This window comes from Malaclemys terrapin, chromosome 3 (genome assembly GCF_027887155.1).
Source record: "Malaclemys terrapin pileata isolate rMalTer1 chromosome 3, rMalTer1.hap1, whole genome shotgun sequence".
In the NCBI taxonomy this organism is placed as follows: Eukaryota; Metazoa; Chordata; order Testudines; family Emydidae; genus Malaclemys; species Malaclemys terrapin.
In genome coordinates this window covers 64,649,568-64,673,926 of record NC_071507.1, presented here as the reverse complement: position 1 = coordinate 64,673,926, position 24,359 = coordinate 64,649,568, and the positions used below count along the sequence as shown (strand labels likewise).

The 24,359-nt window shown below is 37.2% G+C and overlaps 1 protein-coding gene and 1 long non-coding RNA gene across 3 annotated transcripts in view; one reads left to right on the top strand and one right to left on the bottom strand.

Moving 5' to 3' along the window:
* BIRC6 (baculoviral IAP repeat containing 6) overlaps positions 1–19,042 on the top strand; it is a 310,956-nt gene extending 291,914 nt beyond the window's left edge. Inside the window, 3 exon segments of the mRNA XM_054021501.1 lie at positions 8,972–9,160; positions 17,149–17,283; positions 18,359–19,042. Coding sequence (XP_053877476.1) covers positions 8,972–9,160; positions 17,149–17,283; positions 18,359–18,538 — 504 coding nt within the window. The 3' untranslated portion in view covers positions 18,539–19,042.
* LOC128833546 (uncharacterized) overlaps positions 18,842–24,359 on the bottom strand; it is a 49,610-nt gene continuing 44,092 nt past the window's right edge. For both annotated transcript variants that reach the window (XR_008444269.1, XR_008444268.1), the window contains one exon: positions 18,842–23,487. This is a non-coding gene — a long non-coding RNA (uncharacterized LOC128833546). The remainder of the gene's footprint in view (positions 23,488–24,359) is intronic.

Sequence of the window (24,359 nt, the reverse complement as noted above, 5' to 3'; positions counted from 1 at the left end):
ATTCTAGCGAGGGTCTGCTGTATATGATGCATTCACATTAACAGGAAAACCAATAAAAATGATTGTACAGAGTGTTGTCAAAAGCAGAGTAAACTAATTGACTAAAATAGAGGGGTTTTTCCCCTAATGTTTCAGTTACAACAGTGTTAAGTGTTACTTGTCACAATAGTGGAGAAACAGTTTTCAGAGAGAAGTTTAACTTAAACAGAGTCTGTTAGGGGTCTTCCAGTGGTGAAATGTGGTGGTTGTTTTGGAGATCCAAAAAAGGGAAAAAAAAAAAAAAAACAGACTTCAGATGAAACCTACTGACAGAATATAGTTAAGTCAAAAATAAGACCTCTTTGAGATCTCTTTCAAGAATCAGAGGAACAAATAATGGAGGACTCCAGGAAGGCTGAAGTAGTAAATAACTACCTTTCCAATTTTAAACAAACGGGAAGAGGAATTATGAGCAAGCAAATACAGGTGACAGTTCGGAAGATGCCGAAGTTTCAGTAAAACCTCATAAAGTTAACTATGTATTAGCAGAGTTAGAGAAGATAAGCTCCAAATGTGGTAAACAAACAGACAGAAGAAATTATGTGAAAGTGACCAATACTTTTTTATACATCTTGGAAACCGATAACAGTCCCTGATTTGAGAATACAAAATGTGGTTTCAGACGGAAGGACAGGGAACCCTTATTCTTTTTGTAACACATGAACAGTAAAAATAAAAGAGGAATGTTCATAAAGGTGTTGAAATATTCTACACAGTCACTGCTTAAATTGTTTCCAGTGTATTAGCTACAGAGTTGACAAAATGGATTACAGGATGAAAATAATAATAATCTTTTTCAGAGTGGGCTCTTCGTATTCCCACTGTGATGAGGCACCATAAGCCTTGGGAGCCTTCTGTGAACACAGAGCATATTATAGGTACTAGGATTCTGAGAAAAGGGAGACTCAGTCCTCTGGGATCCCTACTATTGCTGCACCAAGGCCTTTCTTGACCCATTCTCCAGCTCCAAAGTTGGTGGAGTTGGCTGGTGCTGCTCTTTCAATGCTAGGGCCTTCCTCAGTGACTCTGCCTAGTGAAACCTCAAAGGTTGGTGCCAATTACACTTGCAGCACTAGAGAAAGCTACAGAGGTTCAGTCCTCTCCGAACAGCAGTAAGTCCTCAACCATCTCTAGTTCTTTCTAAATTTGTGGGAGGCCCTGGGAACTTCTGTTCTCTGCTGTAAAACATAACATTAAGAGAAAGTGGAGAAATGAGAATTCCTTGGTGCCTGGGGAATCAAGCACTCTAACAAGAAAAGGTATTGTATGAATCCAGAGATGGGACCAGTCCTTGGTTCTGGAAGTTTTGGTTCTAAATGTTCTCTCTCCAGTGCAAATGCTGAAGACACCATCTGCTGCTTCTCTTGATGCTAACCTCACTTCCCTAGTGCTAATGCCTAGATTAATCAGTTTTGAGGGCCAGTTTATCTCTGGATAGATCAAGAAGCTAGTTGGTCCCCCATTGTGGGCTTTTGGTTTCAGGGACAATTTGATTGGGCACAGCTGTACTTTGCAGCTTCTCTCTCTCTAGACTGCTCCTAGAACAAGGACTGAGGTTCTTGGTTTGTGCTCATAGGAGCTTCTAGTCTCAATCCTTTTAAGCCCCATGGTATGATCTTGTGCCTTACCACCCTGTAGTGTTGTGCAGGTTCCTTGTTTCCCTCATTAGGCTTCTTGGTGTTGTAGGAAAAGGCCTAGATCTCCAGCTTTGTCTCACTTATTTCCTTTCCAAGAGATTATGGGGTCATTTTTTCTTGAACTTCTTTCTATTTTTAGTTGTTGTTTTTTTTCTCTTATTTCTTGGTGGCGTATGCGTTGTACATTTGCTTCTGAGTATACAAAAATCTGTTTACAAGCAGCATAATTTATGCGAATGTGCAAGTGAGATTGCATATATTTAATATTTATATCTATAGCCAAAGGTTTGGGTTCCTCTTTTTTCATATATTGTGGAAAGACCTGCAGAATCTGTGTGACGAATGAATTATACAAGACATAGGACAAATTGTTATCAGTATAGTGTAGATAACCAGCTAAATTTAGCTGGTTGATTTCACAGGAATAGGTAATTCCTGATTTTAAAAAAACTAGCACAATGCTCTAACATATAGTTATTATTAGTTTTCAGAATGCTAAAGGCAGCCTTGGTTAGCTCATTTTAATACTCTTAAAGGCTAATGTAATTTAATAAAGAATACTGGTTTGTGACTATAGGGAGTTAACCAGATTCATGGCCAGTAATGCTTGTAAAGAAGTGTTGGTTAATGGTTTTGCTAATAAATTCCTATTAAAGGACTGTTCTGGGGGAAAATACATAATTTCAATGTTGCTGATCAGTTTAGTTTTCCATCTAATTAGCATTTTGAAATGACTGCAAAGCATAGTACCAGTTAAGAGGTTAAAAAAAAAAAAAAAAACATGGACATAATTGCTGCAAAATGCCATTACGTTCTTTAACATCCTGGTATGCTAATGACATGAAATTTTCTTCTCTGTAAGAATCCATGTTTTTTAACTTCATATTTTTTTGTGCTGTGTATGGGATTGTACAGTAAAGTAGCACTGCAGGGGTTTCAGAAGGTTGAAATTTAACACAAGAAAACATTCTGTAAATATCTAAGTGGAAAAGTCCAGTTTTTTGGGTGGGGGAAGGGGGGTTTAAAACAGTTAAGGCTTGAGATTCCTCTCAAACATCAGGAGAGCGTTACCATGTATTCTACGATATCTGTGTTATTGTTATTGAGACATAGGGTTTTACTATCTGCTTCAATGAAATCCAGATTCTATGGTGATTTTGGAAAGTTCCTCTTTCTGACAGAATCAAAATATGAATATGCTACATCCTGGGGACTGTAGTTGTTGAATAAGAAGTTATAGGGGAGGTAATTAAACAAAATCATTCTGATTTTAAAGGTATTTCTGATTCTCACAATATTCCCTCTCCTTAAAATAGTGAATATGGCTGGACATATGATAAGAACTGTGGGACAACATAATTGTCACACATCATCTGGCAGTATCACAAGGGGGACTGGTAGCAAAGTGTGAAGTCTACAGTGAAGTTTATCTTTCTCCCAGACCAGAGGCGAGACTATCGTTACTGATAAGCATAACAATCTTTCTATGTAAAGAGTGCAGATAGATAATGATTGTCAATATGTAATTGCTAGTTGTGTTAACTGGTATTATAGTATTTGTGGTCAGCTTTTGTGTCCTAATTTGGCCAGAAGTAGAATGTTTTAAAGAAATCAAACAGAAATTTACATTTGATAAATGGATTTCTATTAACTAGCCCCAAAGTGTGATTATTTTGCTAAAAAGTCTAAAAATTACCACAATCCGGTGAAAAGCTTACTGAGCTACTGGAACATTATCAACCTAATGACACATGAAGCGTGCAACACCCCATGAACACTGTTCATGCTAATAAATGGTACATGACTGTCTTGTCTAGACTGTTGAATAATTCCTAAATTTGAGGCCTTTGGCATAACAGATACAGAATATCCAACTCACAACCTGTCAAATACTGTTTATATGTTGTATCGCGGAAAAGACCTGGAATAACAGAAAAAAAAAAACTGGGAAATAAACACACCTGCAAAACTTAATACTGCATGTAAAGTAATTCTTCAGTGTGTGATTTTTTTCCAAAACGAGAGGCACTGTTCAGGTACTTAAATGGCTCCCATCACTGGTAATATTTGATTGCCTCCCAGCTGTACAAAAATAGGAGTAGCATTATTTATTCCTTCCTTCCTTCCAAGTCTGTAGAAGAAATACGTGTTAGTTGGATTTGCTTGCTTGTTTATGATTGTGTCTAAGTGGGTGAGGGAAGAAATTATTGAGGAAAAGTGAAGCCAGAGAAATAAATTTTTAAATTTTGTTCTGAAACTGGTAACTCACTGGTCATTCTCATTTCTTGTAGGAGTGAGTTCCATAGTCTAGGAGCAGAGTCTGTGAAAGTTCTGTCTCCTGCATTCACAAGCCTCCTCCCCCTGTTGGTCAACAGTTTCATCTTAGCTGCCATGGGAGCTCATGGTCTCAGGGAGAAGCAATTTTTCAGGTAGCAAGAGCCAATTCCATTGGAGGGTTTTAAATATTTGGACAGACCATGAACTGGACTCTGTACCCTGTGAGGAGTCAGCACAGAAAGGAGACAACTGGGGTGATTGCTTACAGTCAGTTGTGTTGCTAAACAGATGGACATTTTGTACCAGCTGTAACTTTTTCAGGGTGTGTGGCTTCACTCCTATATTTGAGTTTCAGTAATCAAGCCTGGAGATCATAAAAGGGAGCGCTGTGGTCTGGTCTGCACCTGAAAGTTGGCAGCAATTGCTGCAGGGGATAGTTGAACATCTAGTGGAACGGAGGAGTCCAAAAGGGCATTCCGACTGCAGACTGACTGACAACCATTTGAAGGCAATTGCTCTCTCTAGTGAGAAACATTATAGAATAGGCAAATTCTTCAAAGTGCTTCCCTCTTCTTACCCATAATATTTCAGCCTGTCTTGGCTCAGCTGTAGACAGCTGCTTTTCATCCAGGTGCTGATTTTGGCTAGGCACATAAAAGCTGGGAGATTGAGCTCTTATCTTGCCGGAATCATTTAACATCTATATCATGGTGTTTATGTTGAACGCAAAGCAGCCTCCAAAATTCATATTATCATAAATAGTAAGAAATGGATGAGAAAATGAAGTATGTGCTATCCATAACTATAAAGAAGCTCTTCCAAAACCACCTAATAAATCAGCTGAATAAAGCTCATATATTAGCCACAGCAATGAATGGGGATTAAAAATAATCCAGCAATTACCAGGAAGCATGGGATTTTGCAGTTGACTAACATAAAACAGACACTTGCGCAGAATATTATGGAAATTTAATACAAAGCCTGTATAAATTCACCGGTTGTTACACAAATGCAAAATAAAAACTATAGCAAAGTCTTTTAATGCACTCAAATAGCTTGTTTGGGTTTCCTGGCACTCACTTGATTCTTTCCTTACCTCAAAGTGTTTTTTCTCTTGGACAGAGTGATTTTCTGCCCAAGGTCCTTCCCATTAGGACTTGGCTTTTATTCCTATATACTGATCAGATTGGAGGTAGTTTTATACTTTAACTAGCTTTTTCTGGACAAAATTGTTCTCCAGACTAGGTTTTTACATAGAGACCATCTGGGCCATAATTCTTTGCATTTTCAAATTACTTTGTAAACATTAATTGATGAAAAATAGGATAAACTGAACGTTTGTTTGGAAAACATTAACTAAAAATGTAATGGATAAAGGTGCGTATGATAGAAACCCTGTGTTCACCAGAGGCCTTTTACCCTTGTTTGGTTTAGATTAATTTAGTTCAACAGACCTTTTCTTTATTCATTTATGTAATTACAGATTACATCTGGGAGCGGGGAGGCAATCATTAGTGGTATGTTTCTGTAGAATGTTAGATTTGATTGTTACAAAGAAACCTAGTTTAGAAATAGTTTGTAATTTTATATTGAAATCCGTGGTCTGCTGGTTATTTTATTTTATCAGGGTTTTATTTTGAAGGTAGTAAGAGAACACTGTAAGAGAATTTTCTAACACAGATGAAAGTGGAAAATTCAGTTCAGAGATTTTAGGTAACTGAAAACAATATACAGCAGCAAATCTGCTTATTAATTAAGACTATGCATAATGGTCAAAGCCATGAATAGCTAATATCTATTCAGTGTCTACTATGTCTAAATTTTAAAATACACAGAATGTAAGATGTTTGAACAGTAGATATGGCAGGGTTTTTGTGTTCTTTATATAGTGAATCCTATGAGTTCAACATTGATTTTTATGACAAGTTTTGAAATGTAGCATTTTTGGGTGGATTTTTCAAACGCTTTCAGAGTTGGCCTAACTCAGCTCCCATTGACTTCAGGGGGAGCAGAATTAGGCTGACTCTAAACACTTGTGAAAATTCCACTCTTTATTATAATAGAAAAATCACAGTTTTATAGATAAACAGAATCCAAAATAAAATAGCTTTTTCTTTTTTATATGAAACATGACATCCATTAGATAGGACAACCATAAACTGACTCAGCTTAAGATCTGATACTGAAAGAATTAGATAGCAAGACAACAGCCTTCTAATAAATCTTAAAAACATAGACACCCACCCACCCCTTTTTTGGTATCTCTTGATTCCTGGGGGGAGGAATCCATGTTTGTTAGTCTACATTTTTGATGAATATAGTCTAACTTTTATTCAACAAAAACAAGAATTTTTATTTGAAAAAAAAAATGACTTTTGATGTTGATATGGAGATGAAAACATAACACATTTTCTTCATTAGAAAAGTACCTCAATGGAAGCTCACAAGTATTTTTCATATGCAGCAGTGGCAGCTAACTTTCATAGAGGTTCTGTTTTGCAGTTCTGATTATACGATATGTTGTAATAGCATTTAACATGTTTGAACTGCTAAATATATAAACAGCCAGTGACAGAGGTAGAGATGGAGAACTGAGTCAGACAGATTTAAGCAGTATGCCAAAGATCACTCAGTGAATTAAAGGCCGAATGAGACTATAACTCAGATGTTCTTAGATTCCAGTCCCCTGCTCAGTCCACTAGACACTATGCTGTCCCTCAGCTCACCACCTTCATTTCTTCTTGGTGCAAATTAATTCAACAACAAGAATCATTTTTATCAAAATAAGTTCACCCACCCCTACTTGTGTTATCACATGCTAGAATGACCTCCAGATCATCAGCAATGTAATAATAATGAGAATGGATCTACAAAAATCTAATTTCATTCACCTGATACTTCATTAAAATATTTTTAAATGATTGTTTAAGCTTCTGTTTCAAATAAGAATGGTTTCTTCTTGTTCAGATGGTGAAAAGAGGGAAGTCAAGGCCAAATTCTGCCCCCGTATTTATTTTGTGTGTCTGAGAAGACTATTGGACCCTTTCAGTTAACCATAATCTTTACAAATAACTAAAGTACCAAGTTACATTATATTATATAGCTAATATATCAGTAGATCTAAAAACTTTGAAATAATACTTTTTTCTTTTAAAAAGAGAATGATCAGACATCTACTTATTCTTTTAAATGGTTTCTTTGCACCTAAATTTCAAAGCTTTTTTTCCATGTCAAATAGAGTATAGTGTTTTGTGGTAGTAAGCTACATAGGGAATTCCACTGAAACTAAGGGCTTGTCTACACTGGAAATTAACAGCGCTGCAACTTTCTCGCTCAGGGATGTGAAAAACACCCCCTGAGCGCAGCAAGTTGCAGCACCATAAAGCACCAGTTTAAACAGTGCCCCAGCGCTGGGAGCCACACCACTCATTGAGGTGGGTTTTTTAGAGCGCTGGGAGAGCGTTGCCAGTGTAGACTAGCCCTAACTCACTTCCATTTACTTAGACGTACGGTTATAATTTGCACTAGATACTGATCAGAAGTTTCAAACTTGCATGCCTAGAGTTAAGCACCTAAATCCATATTAGAACACCTAAATAGATGTCTAATTTTCAGAGGTGCGGAGTTCCTGCAGCTAATATTGACTGCAGTGGGACTGGCAAGCACTCAGCACCTTTGAAAATTAGGCCACTTAGGTACCTCAATAAAGATTTAGGGTTGCAATTCACAGGCACTTACACATTAAAATTAAGAAAGACTGATAAAAATTTTAAAGTAATAATTTTCAGCCATTTGTTTTAGTAGGCTTCTTGTGCCAAAAGTGTTCAGAAATTTTCTTAGTAATCCTGCGTTTGTGATTGGTTGTTAAATTTATATTTTTTTCAGCCAAAATTTATCCAGGCATTTGAAAATAAGGGAGAATTGTGAGGAAGGAGAATTTTTGGAGAGGGAGTTTAGCATTAAATATCTATTTGATTGCTGGCCATGGGTCTAACTGAATGTTACTACTGCACATTAGGTATGTTGGAGTGTTGTTTCATGTAGGTACTTCTGAGTTTTTTTTCGAGGGTTACCTAGTGCATATGGTTAGATACCTTGTGTGTGTATATAAATCCCAATAAAATAAATAGTGAATGTGCAGTCAGCTTACTGAACATTGAGTTTGTATTTCCTACAGGACTTTTACTTTTTTTTTTTTTTTTTTTTTTTTACTACTTTGAAAGTTTATTTTAGCTGCTTTTGATCTGTGAAGAGCTGAGTTTCTTCTGCAGTAATTAACCCTGGCACTAATAGCTAAGTTAATTTAGGGAGAGTTGCTTTAGGTATTGGCAATATCAGGCGATGTTGCAGGAAAACCACAGAATCCTGAATCAGGGGGTGACAGGTAATAGTGAAGCTGTTTCACTTCAGCTATTTAATTTTAATGTGTATTTTGTAACTTGTAGACTGTTTCATTTTATAAATATTCAGTTTATACTTAGTGCTTGTCTTTTAGTCTCAAAGTCTGTGTGCTGCATCTGTGCTACGCTTGGACCTGAAAGCTAGAATTTTTACCTCCATTATGGATTTTTAAGCAGTTTGAACAAACTAACAATGGTTACGTTTTTAATGTAATAAAAGAAACCATTGTTCGTTTGTTCAAACTGCTTAAAAATCTACGTGGGGCCAGGCCAATTTATTCAAAAAATGTTTAGCTCTGGAAGTAATATGTAGCTACATATTTATGTTCGTATAGTTTTCTAATTTATTTTTTCTTTGGACTAGGTTTACAGTTGTGTGGATGATGGTTTTTAGTATAAGTATGGTAATTGTTTCAGATGAAATAGATATTTACCACAATTCCCCACTCGTATGAAATATTCATATTTTACAACATACATTAATTAATTTGTCATAAACTATTTCTTGTAATGAAGACAAATCTTTTAATATATAATGTATTTTAAAAACAAGTGGTGGTCACTATGTAATGGGCTGAATTATTTTTCATTTACTTATTTAACTGCTTCTCTCCACAGGTGTTGGTGTCTGTCCAGTCCCTCATATTGGTAGCAGAACCCTATTTTAATGAACCCGGATATGAAAGATCTAGAGGTACTCCTAGTGGTACACAGAGTTCCAGAGAATATGATGGAAATATACGACAGGCAACAGTCAAGTGGGCTATGCTTGAACAAATCAGAAACCCTTCACCATGTTTTAAGGAGGTAGGTATTCTGAAACAAAGTAAACACTGGCTTTTGCTTTTAACATATTTAAAGACTGTTATCAGGTCCCCAGTCAGTCATCTTTACTCATGAATAAATGTGCCCAGTTTTTTTTACCTTACTGCAGAGGTCAGGTTTTCTAAACCTTTTATCATTTTTGTTGCTCTCCTCTGGAGTTTCCAATTTATCCACAGCTTACCTAATTTGTGGTGCCTAGAATTGGAGACAGTACTTCAGCTGAGGCCTCACCAGTGTCAATCAAAGTGGGAGAGTTACCTCCCATGTCTTGCATACAGTCCTGTTAATACACCACAGAATATTAGTCTTTTTTGCAACTGCATCACATCATTGACTCATATTCAATCTGTGATCCACTATAACCCTCAGATCCTTTTCAGCAGTTCTACTACATAGCCAGTTATTCCCCATTTTGTAGTTGGGCATCTAATTTTTTTCCTTCCTTTTGTTGATTTTATCTTACTGATTTCAGACCAGTTCTCTAATTTGTCAGTCATTTTGAATTCTAATCCTGTCTTCCAAAGTGCTTGAAACACTTCCTCGCTTGGTATCTGGTCACAATTAACCTTTTTAGTGATGACTGAAGCAAAATAGGCATTATACACCTCAATTTTCTTGATGTCATCAGTTATTAACTCTCCTTTCCTGCTAAGTAGAAGACTTACACTTTCCTTCATCTTTTTCTTGTTCTTAATGTATTTAAAGAACATCTTTTTATTGTCATTTATTTCCTTGTTAGATGTAATGCATTTTCTGCCTTAGCATTTCTGATTTTGTCCCTACATGCCTGTGCTGCTATTTTGTACTCCTTCTTAGCAATTTGTACGTTTCCCACTCTTTGTAGGATTCCTTTTTGATTTTCAGGTCACTAATGAGTTCCTGATAGAGCCATATTGGCTTCTTGCTATTCTTCCTATTTTTCCTTCCCATCAGGATGGTTTGCAGTTGTGCCTTTAATACTGTCCCCTTGAGAAACTGCCACCTCTCCTCAACTCCATTTCCCTTAGGTCAGGTCTCATGGGAAGAAAATCTATCAGCTCTCTGAGTTTGTTGAAGTCCATTGTCCCTATTCTGCTGCTCTTACTCCTTCCTTTCCTTAGAATCATGAAATCTATCATTTCATGATCACTTTCACCCTAATTGATTTTCATCCAAATTGTCTTCCACCTTCCACCTTCAAATTCACATCCAATTCTTCCCTGTTGGTCAGAATCAAGTCTAAAATGGCTGTCCGTCTGGTTACTTTCTTCACTTTCTGAAACAAAAAGTTGTCCCCAATACATTCCAAAAACATATTGGAGATTGTGTTTTGCCATATTATTTTTCCCACAGAAGTCTTGGTAGTTAAAGTCCCACATTACTATCCGGTCTTGCATTTTGGATATTTCTGTTGTTTGTTCTAGAAATGCCTCATTCCCCCTCCTCTTCCTGATTTGGTGGTCTATGGTAGACTCCTAGCATGACATCACTTCTCTGTTTTCCCCCCTTTATCTTTACCCAGAGCCTTTCAAATGGCTTGCCTCTCACCTCTTGGACCTCAGAACAACTGTATATATTCCTGATGTATAATGCAACATCTCCTGCCTTTTTTCCCTGCTTGCCCTTCCTGAACAAGGATTCCTTTGTACCAATATTCTAGTCATAAGCTTTATGTCACCATGTTTCTTTGATACTAGTCAAGTCGTAATTTAGCTTACGCACTAATACTTAAATTTCTTCCTGTTTATTCCCCATACTGCTTGCATTTGTGTTATCAACATCTAAGAGGTTGAGCACATTTCCCCACTGATTTCCTTCTTGTTGAATGAGAACATTAACTATATAAAAAGGTTGAAAGAGAAATGATGGGAATATCAAGGTTCTTGCTATACTTATTAGAAAACAACAAGAAATTTGATGCATTGGTGGAGTTGAGTTTATTAGATGAGTTTGCTAGAATCTTGAAACGTCTAGAAAGAGGAGTGGAAAATCTGATAAAATGTGGTTCTGTAAAGCTTAGCTAGTTTGTATTTTTAACTTTTCACAGCATCAGATGTGGTGTTTGTTCTAACTGCATTACATGCAAAATCTGCTGATCTATACTGCAAATACATACTAAAGGTTTAGTGATTACCAAACATTAGTGTATTAATTTATCTAACTCAAGATGCCTAAAGGAAGGAAGGGGCAGGAAACAAGTGAGTGAATGGACTAGAGTAATGGAAACAGAAAATTCAAAAGCAAATTATAAATGTTCTTGAGCTGTTAATTAAAATGCTACCTAGGATTTGTACTCATTTCAAAAAGTAGAGAAAACCAGTTTCCAGCTCTGAACATCACGAGTTTGGTTTAGGAGGCACTGTCTGTCTTTGAAAGACAAAGATCAATTGACGTAAAAACAACTATCTTGAACTTGATAATTTTCTGCTAATGATATTGCCTTCAATGTACTGCAAAATGAGGTATTAAAGAAAAGATTTCACCCTGGTTATACTCCTCCAGACAGATTGACACTTATAAGTCTGTTACTAGATGTGGCAAGTGAAGAAATAGATGACAGATTAAAGGAAGAAGTAAAATAATCAGTACAGACATTAATGGAAGATGTGAAGTTGTTTGTTTGACCAACCAATCATCAGAGTCCATAGAAAAGAAGTGTTTTATTGAGAGTTAAACAGATCAGCTTTTCATTCCAGAGCTGGCTGCACCATAGTGATGGGTGAAGTGATTCCCATTACTGCCTATAATTTATACATGAGTTTGTAAAGTATTTAGTGTGTTTTCTGTCTGAAAAATGTCACAAAAATGTATATTGTCCATGGCATGTGACAGTTCGTTTAATTTAATCTTCATTTAGCATTTTAATGAAGATATCATCAGACTATGATTTTCCTCTTTTTTCATTTATATTTGATGTTACTAAGAAACTTGCTAACTATGCAGCCAAGCAAGAAATCTGATATTTGTCATATTTTTTCTTGGACAATTTCACACCTCTATTAAACTGTGAAGGTGTGTATATCAAATTAAGCGTAACTCCCAACTGTGAGAATTGATGCCTTCCCTAACATCTAAGAAAAGTGGAATGCGTGATTCTAGCAGTTTGAACATAGTTTTAAAAAAATTCTGTTCAACTCCCAGCTAGACCTTTTACCCATGGCATATTACTTATGCTCATTTACTTTTTCCTGCTTTGAGCCTTTTTCTTATGTAAAAGAGGAAGGAAGTTGCTAAGTTTTGTCATAATGTCAGCTGCTGGTTGTCACTTGTAAAAACCATGCATTATTCCTACCACTTCCAACAGCAGGCTTAATAGACTTCTCTGAAACATCTGATAGTACACACTGACTAAGAAAAGAATATTCACACTAAAGATAGTGTATCTTTGACAAATTGGGCACTTATCTTTGTACAATGGTAGTATAATAAAATACTAATTTAACTCCAGAAAGCGTATGTTTTACCTTGAAAGTATCTGGCTTTTGTGGTCAAAGGGCCGCTAAAAGAATAAAATAACATATTTTGCTACTAACAAAATTAAATTGAACAACCTCATGACTTTCTCCTCTTCCACTTTACTTGTTATGTTAGGTGTGACATTGACTAAGGCATTTTGTAATTTTTGGAACTAGCAATGGGAGCTGAATCATTGATTTATCAGTAGAATAATTGAGCAGCTCAATATTACACTGAAAATGTCTTTTGTACCTTTGCAGTACAGCAAGGACATGCCTAGCACTAGGTTTTTCTCTTTAAACTAAAATGCCTTTAAAAGACACTATGATAAATAGATTTGGTGGTTCTTCTCCAAGTATTATATGTGTAGATCCCTACTTCTGGGTGTGCCTATGTAAAGTTGGATCCCTCTGTCGAGTAACCTTGGTGCTGCCTTACATACTTCCATGCAAAATCCAACATTGAGTGCAGGAGTATATAAACTATTGCTTCCTTAGTCCCATAGGTTTCTTACCATAGTAAATGACTCCCTTGGTCGTTTCCCCCCATCATCAGTTTATCAACCATGTAAGTATAGTTTTAGTGTAAACAGTGCATTAGTTTTTCAGATTTTATTATAATTGTATTTTGATTAGTAATTATAACTAACTCTGTAGCCCAGTTCCAAGGGGTCAGTTGCATCAGGTTCTGTGTTGCGTTGGGTTACCTGCTTTGGAATTCACATATCGTGGTCAGGTTTAGTCCAATCCAAAGACTCCGTCTGGGAAGAAGACTTGTTGATACTGTATAAGCGATTGTTTGACCACACTTTGGTTTGTTATGAACTATACTTGAGACCAAATAACCAGTGTCAGTCAGGTTTATTAATAGTACAGGAAAAAACGTTCTATATGATACCAATCTCCAAAGAGGAGTCCTGTGCAGCGATGTTACATTCACCTTACACAGTAGGTGTGCTCCCCAAAGTTGCACATTTTAGCTGGTATGATTTTACAGGTTACACATCACTAAAATCCAACCCATCAGTTTGTTCCAGTTCCCTAACTTGTTGTTCTGTTCCTTCCTTATCTTTGTTTTGGGTATTAGCATTCCAGGTACTGGTCCGTGAAGGTACTTCCCTAGCTTGTACTAAGACTCGGAAAGAATGTATCTTGATTTTGACAAGTTTATTATCTGCTTGTGCCAAATGCTTACTTCAGCAAATGCAAGGTGTTATGGGATACTTAGCGTATGTTAACAGGGTTGTAATAAAAGTACAAGTCAATTTGGGCTATATAGCAGCTATATTAATGCTTAATATGTATACTTTACCTTATTTATTTAATTAATGTATTTACTTAAATGCTTGGAATCTATATTGCGGGTAGTAGTATCAACATAATATATATGTATGCTAGCCAGCGTATACTAGTCAACAGACTAAATTTAGGTGGTACTCTCTCCAGAGAATAAGATATTCCTGATCCACATAGCAAGTGCCTGGGCACTTAGCTGAGAGATGCATTGTTTGTGCTAGTTTCACTCTCCAGTCCAGGAAAGTGTTAATTGTAATCCCAGTTCTTCCTGATCGGTCTTTGAAAAAAAAAAAAACTGAGTCAGTGCCAGTCCCTTCTTGAACTGCCTGACCCAAAGACAAGGCAAGGGATGCACTGATCTGTGTACAGTAGGTTCTGTACTTTTAGTATTTAAGCATCTCAATCATTAAAGTATTTATCCTCACAACACCCCTATAAGGTAAGAACATACTGTTCTCCTCATTTTACAGCTGAGGAGTGAGACACATTGAGACTAAGTGATTTGCCCGAGGTCATACTGGATGTTTGTGATAGAAGCAGGGAATTGAACTTGGGTGTCCCAAATTCCAAGCTAGCATCCTTAACCACTAGACCATTCTTTCTGTAAGATTTAAGATGCAAAGGTATCCAGAAGCTTAGGAGGTCTAAGAACCAGCAGTTCACATCTGACTGCTTCCTATGCAGAATTGAGTGTGTGAAAAAGGGAGGTACCATCTATCCCCTGGCTCCCGCTCTGGTTTCAGAAAGAAGTCAAGAGCCTTGATTATCAAGGGGAACTACATTGAGAGAGTCCTCAGAAATTAGTAGGCACAGGAGATGCCTCATTGTGTCCCACTTCCATTGTGATGGAGTTTTCCCATCTGTGATTTGTTTTAAGCAGAGCACTATCTTCTGTGACACCTGCTAAGTAGTCTGAATGGGAGCTTATTTTGTCATTTATACTTCAGTAGTGCTTAGAGGCCTCAACTAAGTTGGGCCCTGTTGTCTTAGGCAATGTACAAATATTTAGTGAATGACACACACTGTCTCAAACAGCTTTCTCAGAATGAAAGTCTTGGAACCAAAGACTTCGGCTATTGACTTAATTACTACTAGGGATGTAGTCTGAGCCTTTTTATCTCTGAAGCCATTAGTTACCCTGGGTTGGTTCCTTCTCTCTCTCCTATCCTATATATACAAACTAAAAAACTGCTTGATCCCTCAGAGGACATTGGGATGAATGTTGATGATGTTGGCAGCTGTCCCAATCCTCTATGTCATCGCTGAAGAAGCTAACATTCAGGTTGTCCCCAAAGGACAAAGAATTTCTAAAATCTTCTCTTGAATAGCTGAAATGTCAGGCACAGTTTTTCTCAGTGCAGAAGCTTCAGCATCTATTTGACTTATTGGCTCCTTAGCTGAGAGGGAGTATGGCTATCCCTATAAATTAGTCTGGTCAAACCAAACAAAAACCTTTTGGATAAAATAAGCATCTGTTCCACCTGAAGCTTAAGAAGGAAAACAGGCACTACTAGGTTGCTGCCTATACAATTAGTGGGGTGGGGAAGAGTAGGGGAGGGAATTAAATACTCTACACACTGTTTATTCATAGTGTCTGCTATAAATGAGGAAAACAGCTCTCAGGATAGAGTTTATTAATTTACCCCATGAGGAATAATAAGGAAAAGATGAAATAAGCAGCGGAGAATATGGCCCTATGTCTACTGTACTGCAAAAATATTTAGCCTTGAAGTAATTGATCGTGTGCTTGATAAAATTCTTTAGGAAACTATTTCAGAGTAGTTCTCTAGTTTTACATATCTGTGACCCCACTTAGGGTTTAGAAATCTCTGACAAAGTCAGTGCTTAGGAGTCTCATACCATTAGTAAAAGTTAGGACTACTTTTGTGTGGTCTCTACTTTTGAACACCAAAATAAGTATAAGTTCAGATTTTGGCTCCCACCTGTGTAGGGGGCAGCCTAAATGCTGATGCTTTAACTCTAAAATCACAAGAGCATTACAGGGAGTTTTAGTACCACCAAAGGTGGTAACCGCAAGGTGACATAACTGTGGCCTTGCCCCCTTCCACGCTAGCTGATGCTCCATGGCCAGCTCTGGGGAAGAATATACTGCACAGTTGACCACCTTCCATACTCACTTGCTAATACAAGTTCTTCTGCCTACCTGTTTACTGTTCAGGCAGAAAGTGGCACTGACTAGAGACCTAATTGGTGCTCTTCCCCCTTCCACCAAACACATTCGGCTCTGAGGGCAGTGGCTTTAAAACTCATGAAAAGCCCTATGTATTATATCTGTTCTTTTCCAGATTAATAAATATTTGTGTGTAAATGTATGCCCTGTGTTGTAAATACATCTGGGATTTCTGTGCAGTCAGGGAATTTGGCTACCATTTTACTGTCAATATTTTAGCATCCAGCAAGGTATTGTATTTAGGCTTTTGTTTAATCTTCATCCATATAACACAAAATACCTGTGACAATGTTCTCATCTGCATGGGATTTCTCAATCTGTGGATTGTGACCCAAAATTGGGTAGCCAGAACACACAAAAGGGTCCTGGGGCTGGCTGGGCTAACCTCCCCTCTTGGCATTGCGACCCTATGCACCAGGTTATAAAGCCATTCACAAATTTGGTCCAGCCAGCCCAAAACTGAGTGCCATAGTGACTCTGGAGGTCACCAGCCCTATGGGACAGGAGCTGAGAGGGAATGAATCATAGGGTTCAAGTGCTGTCAGATTCTCTAGTAAGTACTGGCCCCTTAAATTATCCTCCGCCTTGCAACATCCTCTCTTCAATGCCCCATCCTGCTGCCCAGCCCCACTCCACTTTCCCCCCAGACCACTTTGCCCCCAAATCCCATCCTGGCCCCCATGGACTGGGGGAGGAGGGGCTGTATTTTTGGGGGGAATATCTCAGCTCACTGCTCTTCCCCCAGTTAGGGAGTTCCCTAGCTGTAATGTCTGGAATCTTAGTTCTGAGGCCACCCAATCCCTTGCTGCAACCCTGCAGAGGGTTTGGGGGTGAGGACTGGGACTGCGGGCTTCTGGGGGTAGAGGTCTCTCTGTGTCATGATAGGCTATCAAGGTTTGCAAATTAGTCCTGAGCCCAAAAAGATTGAGAACCACTGATCTACTTGACGTTTTTAGGTCAAAACTCAGTCTTGCTGTTCTTAAAAGCATATGGTTGTTGGAAGCCAGTGATTAAATTTTTTTTCTTCTTATCTTGTATATTTCTTACAGGTCATACACAAACATTTTTACTTGAAAAGAGTGGAGATCATGGCCCAGTGTGAGGAGTGGATAGCAGATATACAGCAGTACAGCAGTGACAAACGGGTAGGCAGGACTATGTCTCATCACGCAGCAGCTCTTAAGGTGAGGCATGCTAATATAATGACCGGTAACATGAAGCAACAGTTCACTTTAATGAAACTATCCTGCATGTATGAGTACAACAAGCAAAAATAGCAATATTTAAAAAAAAAAAAAAATTGAAACATGATTGAAGCTTTAAAATAAACTGTAAAACTGACAGTCACAATGCATCTCTTGATGATCATTTATGAAATATTTTACAAATGAAATTTATTTCCGTCTTATGTAGTTTGTTCCACCCCATGCAAATGTGAGAGTTCAATTTTCTTCATAAGGCTTTTATAGCAGTTTGGTGTTATTTTGGGATGTACTATAACCAATCTGCAATACAGATTTAAAGGGAAGCTTCCCAGAAAACAAATTCCTTTCATAGACAAAATCATAAATTGATAAGCAAATAACACTACATTTAAGAGGCTTGGCACATCTAACATTCCAATGCAATTTTAGTGTTCAGTAACAAAATATATAATACTTAACAACTTTTGGTTTTTGTTTGGACAAGAGCAGAATTTGTGGCTTTATTACTGGGAAACACTTTTTCTGTTGCTAGAATGACATTGTTTCAATGCAACTGAGCTTTAAATTGGTCACTGCTTTTTATGGTGAACAGATTAGAGAAATGTCCACAATGTTTATATTATATATCTCTGTAGCATGTGTATTATCATAACCCTTTTATAGATGGTGAGTTCTAATTATCCAAAATTTTCCTGCCTTGCCCAGCATCAACTTTGAGCATGGACAGTACACAGTTGTGATGCACAGGAGGACAAACCAGGACACTTTCACTGCTGCCTTCCTGACCCCAAATGCCCTGCTGCTGCAGATTGGCGTCCCATTGTCCCCTTTACTTCACCCTCAGTAGAACTCTGGGGTTATATGAATTTCTGCACCCGTTACTATTGCTGAACTGGTTGAAAGCCACAGAAATAGTTTTCAACTCGTGGGAGCCTGTTGTATTATATATTTTTCCTGGATATTATTTGATTGATAATATGCATCAAAATTACTCTTAGAAGAATTGTGAAAAGTAACGATGTTTTAATCAGTATCTTAATATCTGTACATACAGCGTCACACAGCTCAACTCCGTGAAGAGCTTTTAAAACTCCCCTGCCCTGAAGGCTTGGATCCAGATTCTGATGATTCCACCGAGAAATGCAGTGCCACAACAAGTTCTGAGGAGACGATATTGCATGACCAGGTTAAACCTAGCAGCAGTAAAGACATCTCCAGTGATTTCAAATTATGAGTGGCATTGACATGGACTTTACAGATACAGAGGCTTTGAAGCACAAGCCAAATATGTCAATATTTGTATGTAAGAAGCTAATTATGTAATAGGTAATGAAATTGAAACTATACTATGCCCTTAAGGATATACAGTTTAATTCAAGATGATCTTTTATTTACCTGTACAACAGTGTAAACTTTTTTGTGCTTTTATTTTTCAATTGTGAGAACCACTGATTGGTATGTTTAAAAAGTTATGTATACGAGAAATGGATAAATCACTGATATATAAGGGAAACTCCTTAGGAAAGAATGTTTACTGAATGTTTATTATTTTTTTTTTTTACTTGTAGAGTGAGGGCGGATGTAACAAAGAATATATATTGGTCATTCTTACAGCTACTATTTAAAGTCAGAAAATTTTCACTGAATTTGATAGATTTTATGTTCGGCCATATCTTCATGCTCATATTTGATTTCTAAAGAAAACCTGTATACTTCAATAAAAGTTAAATGGACATGCTCCCTCTTTTATGATTTACTGGTACATTTTTTTAAATGATCTGCCATAAAATACGTTATAGCTGGAGACTTGCACTTGTATGACTGAATTATTACAGTCAACGTATTTAATTTTATGCTTACTAATTCTAAAATGCAGATTAAATAAATGCACATGGTTTTACCTCATGCCAATATCTGGACTTCTGAATTTATCTTTTATTAGTTATTTTGTGCAAACTAATGGTATTCCAAAATTTGTCTTGATTGTTTTAAAAGGCTATTCTGGAAGTAAAGGATTTTTTTTAAACAATTGTCTGATTTTACATAGTAAAGGCATATGTATTAAAAATAAATTAAGCATTGACAAGGGCTAAGGATATGCCATATAGGACTGCTACATTCTACAGTTAAGTATATTTTTCATTTTATACTTGCATGCATACATCATAAAAAAATCAGTTATTGGCTGGATTAATAATTATAAGTCTTGCGGCTAACACAACATGCACTGCTATTGGTTCTTAATTTTCAGTAGTCCTTGAGGGACAAATCAAATCATACTGGTATTACCTTAAATCACAGTTAGATAAGATATGTAATATTACATTAATTAGAGACCTGCTATATTAACAATATTCTAAATGAGGCAAGAAACGAAGTCCTTTCACCCTCTTTTTTTTTTTGTTTATAAATATCAAATTGGACTTATTCAACTTTTTCTTTATTTTAAAATGCATCATTTCTAATAATTAAAAATGCCAGCAACTTGATGTCATGTCCTTATGCGGGTGTTCAGCAGAAACATTAAATACTTGTGTGTTTATAAGTCTGCAGAGACCTTTTTGGCTGAAACAACCTGGTTTTCTTTTTAAGAGATGTTATGTTAATCCATGGCCTGTCCTGATTGCACATAACTGTCAAAATACTTACTGGACTTCAAAGTATCAAATTAAGCAGGCCTATTTGCTACCTTAGGGAAATCCTTGTAATTAAATATTAAGCAAAACAAGCAGGTGAACATTGGAATATATTTACATTTTGGTAAACTTCTCCTGCCTTGATATTATCTTACACTATGAAGTGGAATGCTAACAAAGGACTATGAGATGTAAGTTTCTCTAAAGACTGGTATTTATTTACAATACCTTTCCTTAACCTGCATGAGGTTAATTCTTTTTACACACTTCAAAATTAAATGAGTCCCACTTAGTGGAATCCTCCATGTAATGGAGGGGAAGGTGCACCCAGTATCACCTACAGCAGGAAGGCCTTTCAGTCCAGTTCCTCACCTGAGGTGTAGCTTCACCTCAAGTTGCAATGTCCTCACCCTCTTCTTATCAAAGGGGGAGTGAGATTGAAATATGGCTTATGCCCCTCCAGCAAGCTCAGACTCAGGGCCCTATGTAAGTCAAACGTGTCTGGCACCAGAGTTACCCTTCCTACCATCTGTCTCTCTTCCATGGCTCTAAGTCCAATACAAGGTAACAAAAGAAAAGATAACCAAACCTTCAGCTCAGCATGCACTTCTATTCCTCTTGGTGAGGCTTCTTCAGCAGCCTTGTCCAGGATCCCTCAGAGTAGGTCTGTCTTCGTCCGTGACTGAGGTGCATTTAAGCTTCCTCTCTTTAGAGCATGCTCTACAGATCTAAAGAGGCAGGGCTACTGGGCTTGCCCAGTGTGAGGTTTGTATACCTCATCACATTCCCAGATCTCTAGCAATTACCGTAGGCTTTCACAATCCAGTTAACTATATTTTGTATTATATTATTGAAGCAAAAGCCCTAATTAAGACTGTAAAATTGTTTCCATTATATAGCTCCATTTTTAGATACAAATAATTTTTCCAGAAAAATACTCCTTTGGGGCCAAAACTCCACACAGATTCTCAGTTGGATTGAATTGTGACAGCTCAAGCAAAGCCACTCAAACTATCACAAACTTAGTCTAGCTGAGGATCTGTTCCATGAAGGTTAATTATCTAATGAAAATGTAAAGTCCTGCTCTTGCTAACCATAATTTATTTTAAATATGTAATTTGCACCAATTTGACATTAAGTGGGTGGGCAAAATGACTGACCCTCTTCTGGTGAGTACCTTTTTGCACAGGGGATATAATTCTGATCTCACATGCTTTTGTAAATCAGGAGTAGTGCCACTGAAATGGATGCAGTGAAATTACACAGGTATAAAACCTGTGCACATGACATCAGAATCAAGCCTCTATGAACGTCCAATCAATTGAAGTTATACAATGGTGTGAGTGCAAAAATAGTATGACTATTTTACTCCAATAATTAAATTGCATTTGACTTTGGCCCAGTATTGCAACTGTTGGCAATGATACAGCGCTATCAAATTTTGAATTGTTTGACCATCAGGTGGCTAAGTCTTGAAGGTGGTGTGAAGTAGTAAAAAGTGCATCTTCACATTTCTGAGCCTCAGTACCTGGGAGGGAGCTGATGCATTATCAAGCTATAAAATCATCATGTTTTGCAATACCCATGGAGCAGTCAAACTCCTTTAATCAGTTCCCAAAAGTTCTCCATGCTCTTTCATTAGTGTACCAGTTGCATAAAGTAATGAGGTCAAAATCTTTTCCAAAACAAGCATTTCTTTATCACTGAGCTGTACAGACTGACTAGAACAATGTGGTCCTTAAAGTCTTCGCATTACAGTTGCCTAAAATGTCACTCTCTCTTAATTTAACACAAACTATCTTCTGGCTAGTGTTGTACCAAAAAGAAGTGGGTTCTTCTATATTAAAAACAGAGGGAGACTTTCAAAATCACACAGGGTACCAAACTCCCATTTGTGTTTTTGAAAATCTCCCCCATAATTTGTAGTCTTACTTTTAGACCAATCTGCCCATCATTCACCACTGACCGATCTACACCATACAGTCTGCGCTTTCTTATGCTGCTCTTTGAATTCTGCAGTCACCTTGCAAAAAGGTGAAAAGTTTGCATCCAGCATCTTACCTTTACTTATCAATACATCACTGGCATGTCCTGAGACTTCATGTCCTATTTCCACAAACATAATGCCAAGCTTTCTCATAATAGCACAGCCTAGAGTAGCCATAAGATTAGCAGAAATGGTTGAGCAGCCTACAAGAGTTTGCTTCATAAAAATAAAAGCAATAATTTTGTTTTAAGATTTTTGCTCCCCTTCATATTTGGTGGTTTTCAAGCATGTGTTTGACTTCAGCTTTTTGATGATGCCTTTGTACAACTCACTAGTTCACTTCTGAATTCCAGTCAATGTACAGTTACACATCACTGCGGAGCATCCTTTTCTGCACCCACTCTTCTGCTGCTAACTTAAGTAAGGGAAATACAGCCAGCAGCTGGATACTGGAATCGTGGATACTTGCAATACCATTTAACAGGTCAAACTCTGTTTCACAACATTAGGTTTAGATCCATGCATGCAACTAATAGCGGAGTGAAGAATAAAATGCTGACTGTGTCAGGGTCTACAGTAGCTCCTATTTTTCAGCTCCTGACAGTGAGAGAACTGGTGCAGAAATGGCTCAGGCATGTTTACTACCATATCCAAAACCTTGCTCTGAACAGGTAAAAACTGAGTACTAGTATAGACAGAGCTTTGAGATCTACAGATAAAAAGCATTTTACAAGAGCTATTTGTACAGCTATCATTACTGTGACCATAAACAAGTTGTATATTAAGCAACACTAGCTTTTTATCTTTAAAACATGGCAACCTCCCACTCCCTATGTGAAATTGTTTATTTACAATACAGTAAGTTGGTCTGTGGATCAGCAGCAGCCCTCTGTAGTGGTCAGCAGCAAGTGGGCTGACATATAGGCGTCTCCTCTGCATGTGCTATATTGCTTTAAAAGAAGCTTCAAATATTTTGAATTCTTCCTAACGTCTCTTTCCCATGTAAGCAATTGCTGCAGCTGTCACAAAGGGTGTAACAAACACCAATCTGGGAAGAAATGGTCTGCGTGCTCACCAGTGGATGGGGAGGTAGTCCACACTATGCAAAATTTCTGAGCTCCTCTGCAGCATGCTATCCCGTGACATTAACTCTTCAATATTCTTTTCAAAACACTATTTCAGTAGTGCAAACCAACATAATTTTAACGTCTAGCTGACATTTTTAGACTTGAGGAAACAAAACCAATATCAACGGGAGTGGGAAGAAAAGAGGCTAAAGACAGTATCCTGGATACAGTTCAGACAAATACAATGTTAAGTATGTGCAGAATGAAGAAATTAAAGTATTCAAAAGAGCTGCATATGTCATAGAATTTAGGTGGGCACAAATGAGAGGGTGCTTTTTTTCAAGTACAAAACTGAAATTAATTTCAGTGGTCTTACAGAAACATTGCTCCAGTGCGGAATAGGTTTCAATCCATATCAATTTCCAGGACCCTGTGTTTTCTGTGGCACAATGTCTATCAGGTCAGACATCCTGCTTCTGGCTGTCACCAATACCTGATAATTAACAAACACGAAAAAGAAAATCAAAATACATTTTTTTCAATTTCACAATGCAGTTGATAAGAGATTTGGGGGATAAGTGATCTATTTATGTCCTGATGTAGAAGCCTTGATTAACCTTATTATTAACTTAGCCTATGTTGCTATAAATATTATTTGTGGCTTTAAAGCTACTACTTTTTTATTGGGTCAACACTTTCTATTATTTTGGTTGTTTTTTCCCCCACTTTTGTTTGTGGATTTTTCCCTATATCCATATTCTTGCATAGGGAACTTGTTCCCATTTGTTAGTTGTGATTTTCATTTGATTTTTTCCTTTTGGCTTTTTCTTATATTATTTGTTGTATTTTTAAAGTCTTTTCCCTCTGTTGGGAGGTTTATTCTCCATCAGCTAGTCAGTGGCACAGCAATATTTGATTGGAATGACAATTCATCTTCCTGGGATATTAGCTGTTCTGGAAACAGAAATCATAAATTTAAAACATTTTTCTACAGAAATGAGGCAGATTTTTCCATATTTTAGCACCAGGAACAAACATGTCAGTGAAGCTGTTTCAGATAAATGTTCATAAAATTATTTATCTTTTTAACCAAATATCTTGTATTCAGACAGACAAATTGTCACAGCAGAAATACATCAGTGCTTGAAATGTGGTGGTGACTTGTTTTTGACAAAATACTGTGTTCTACTTAGCCTTTGTGATTTTCCATAAAAGGTGCTGACATTGGGTGAAACATGCAGATGTCCAGATCTGAGCTTTCCAAAAGATTGCACCTACACTCTTAAACAAACAATCCAAGATTTATTGGGCTAGTTTGACTCTAGATCAGTGAACCCCAAAGTGCAATTTATATACCAAGTGAGG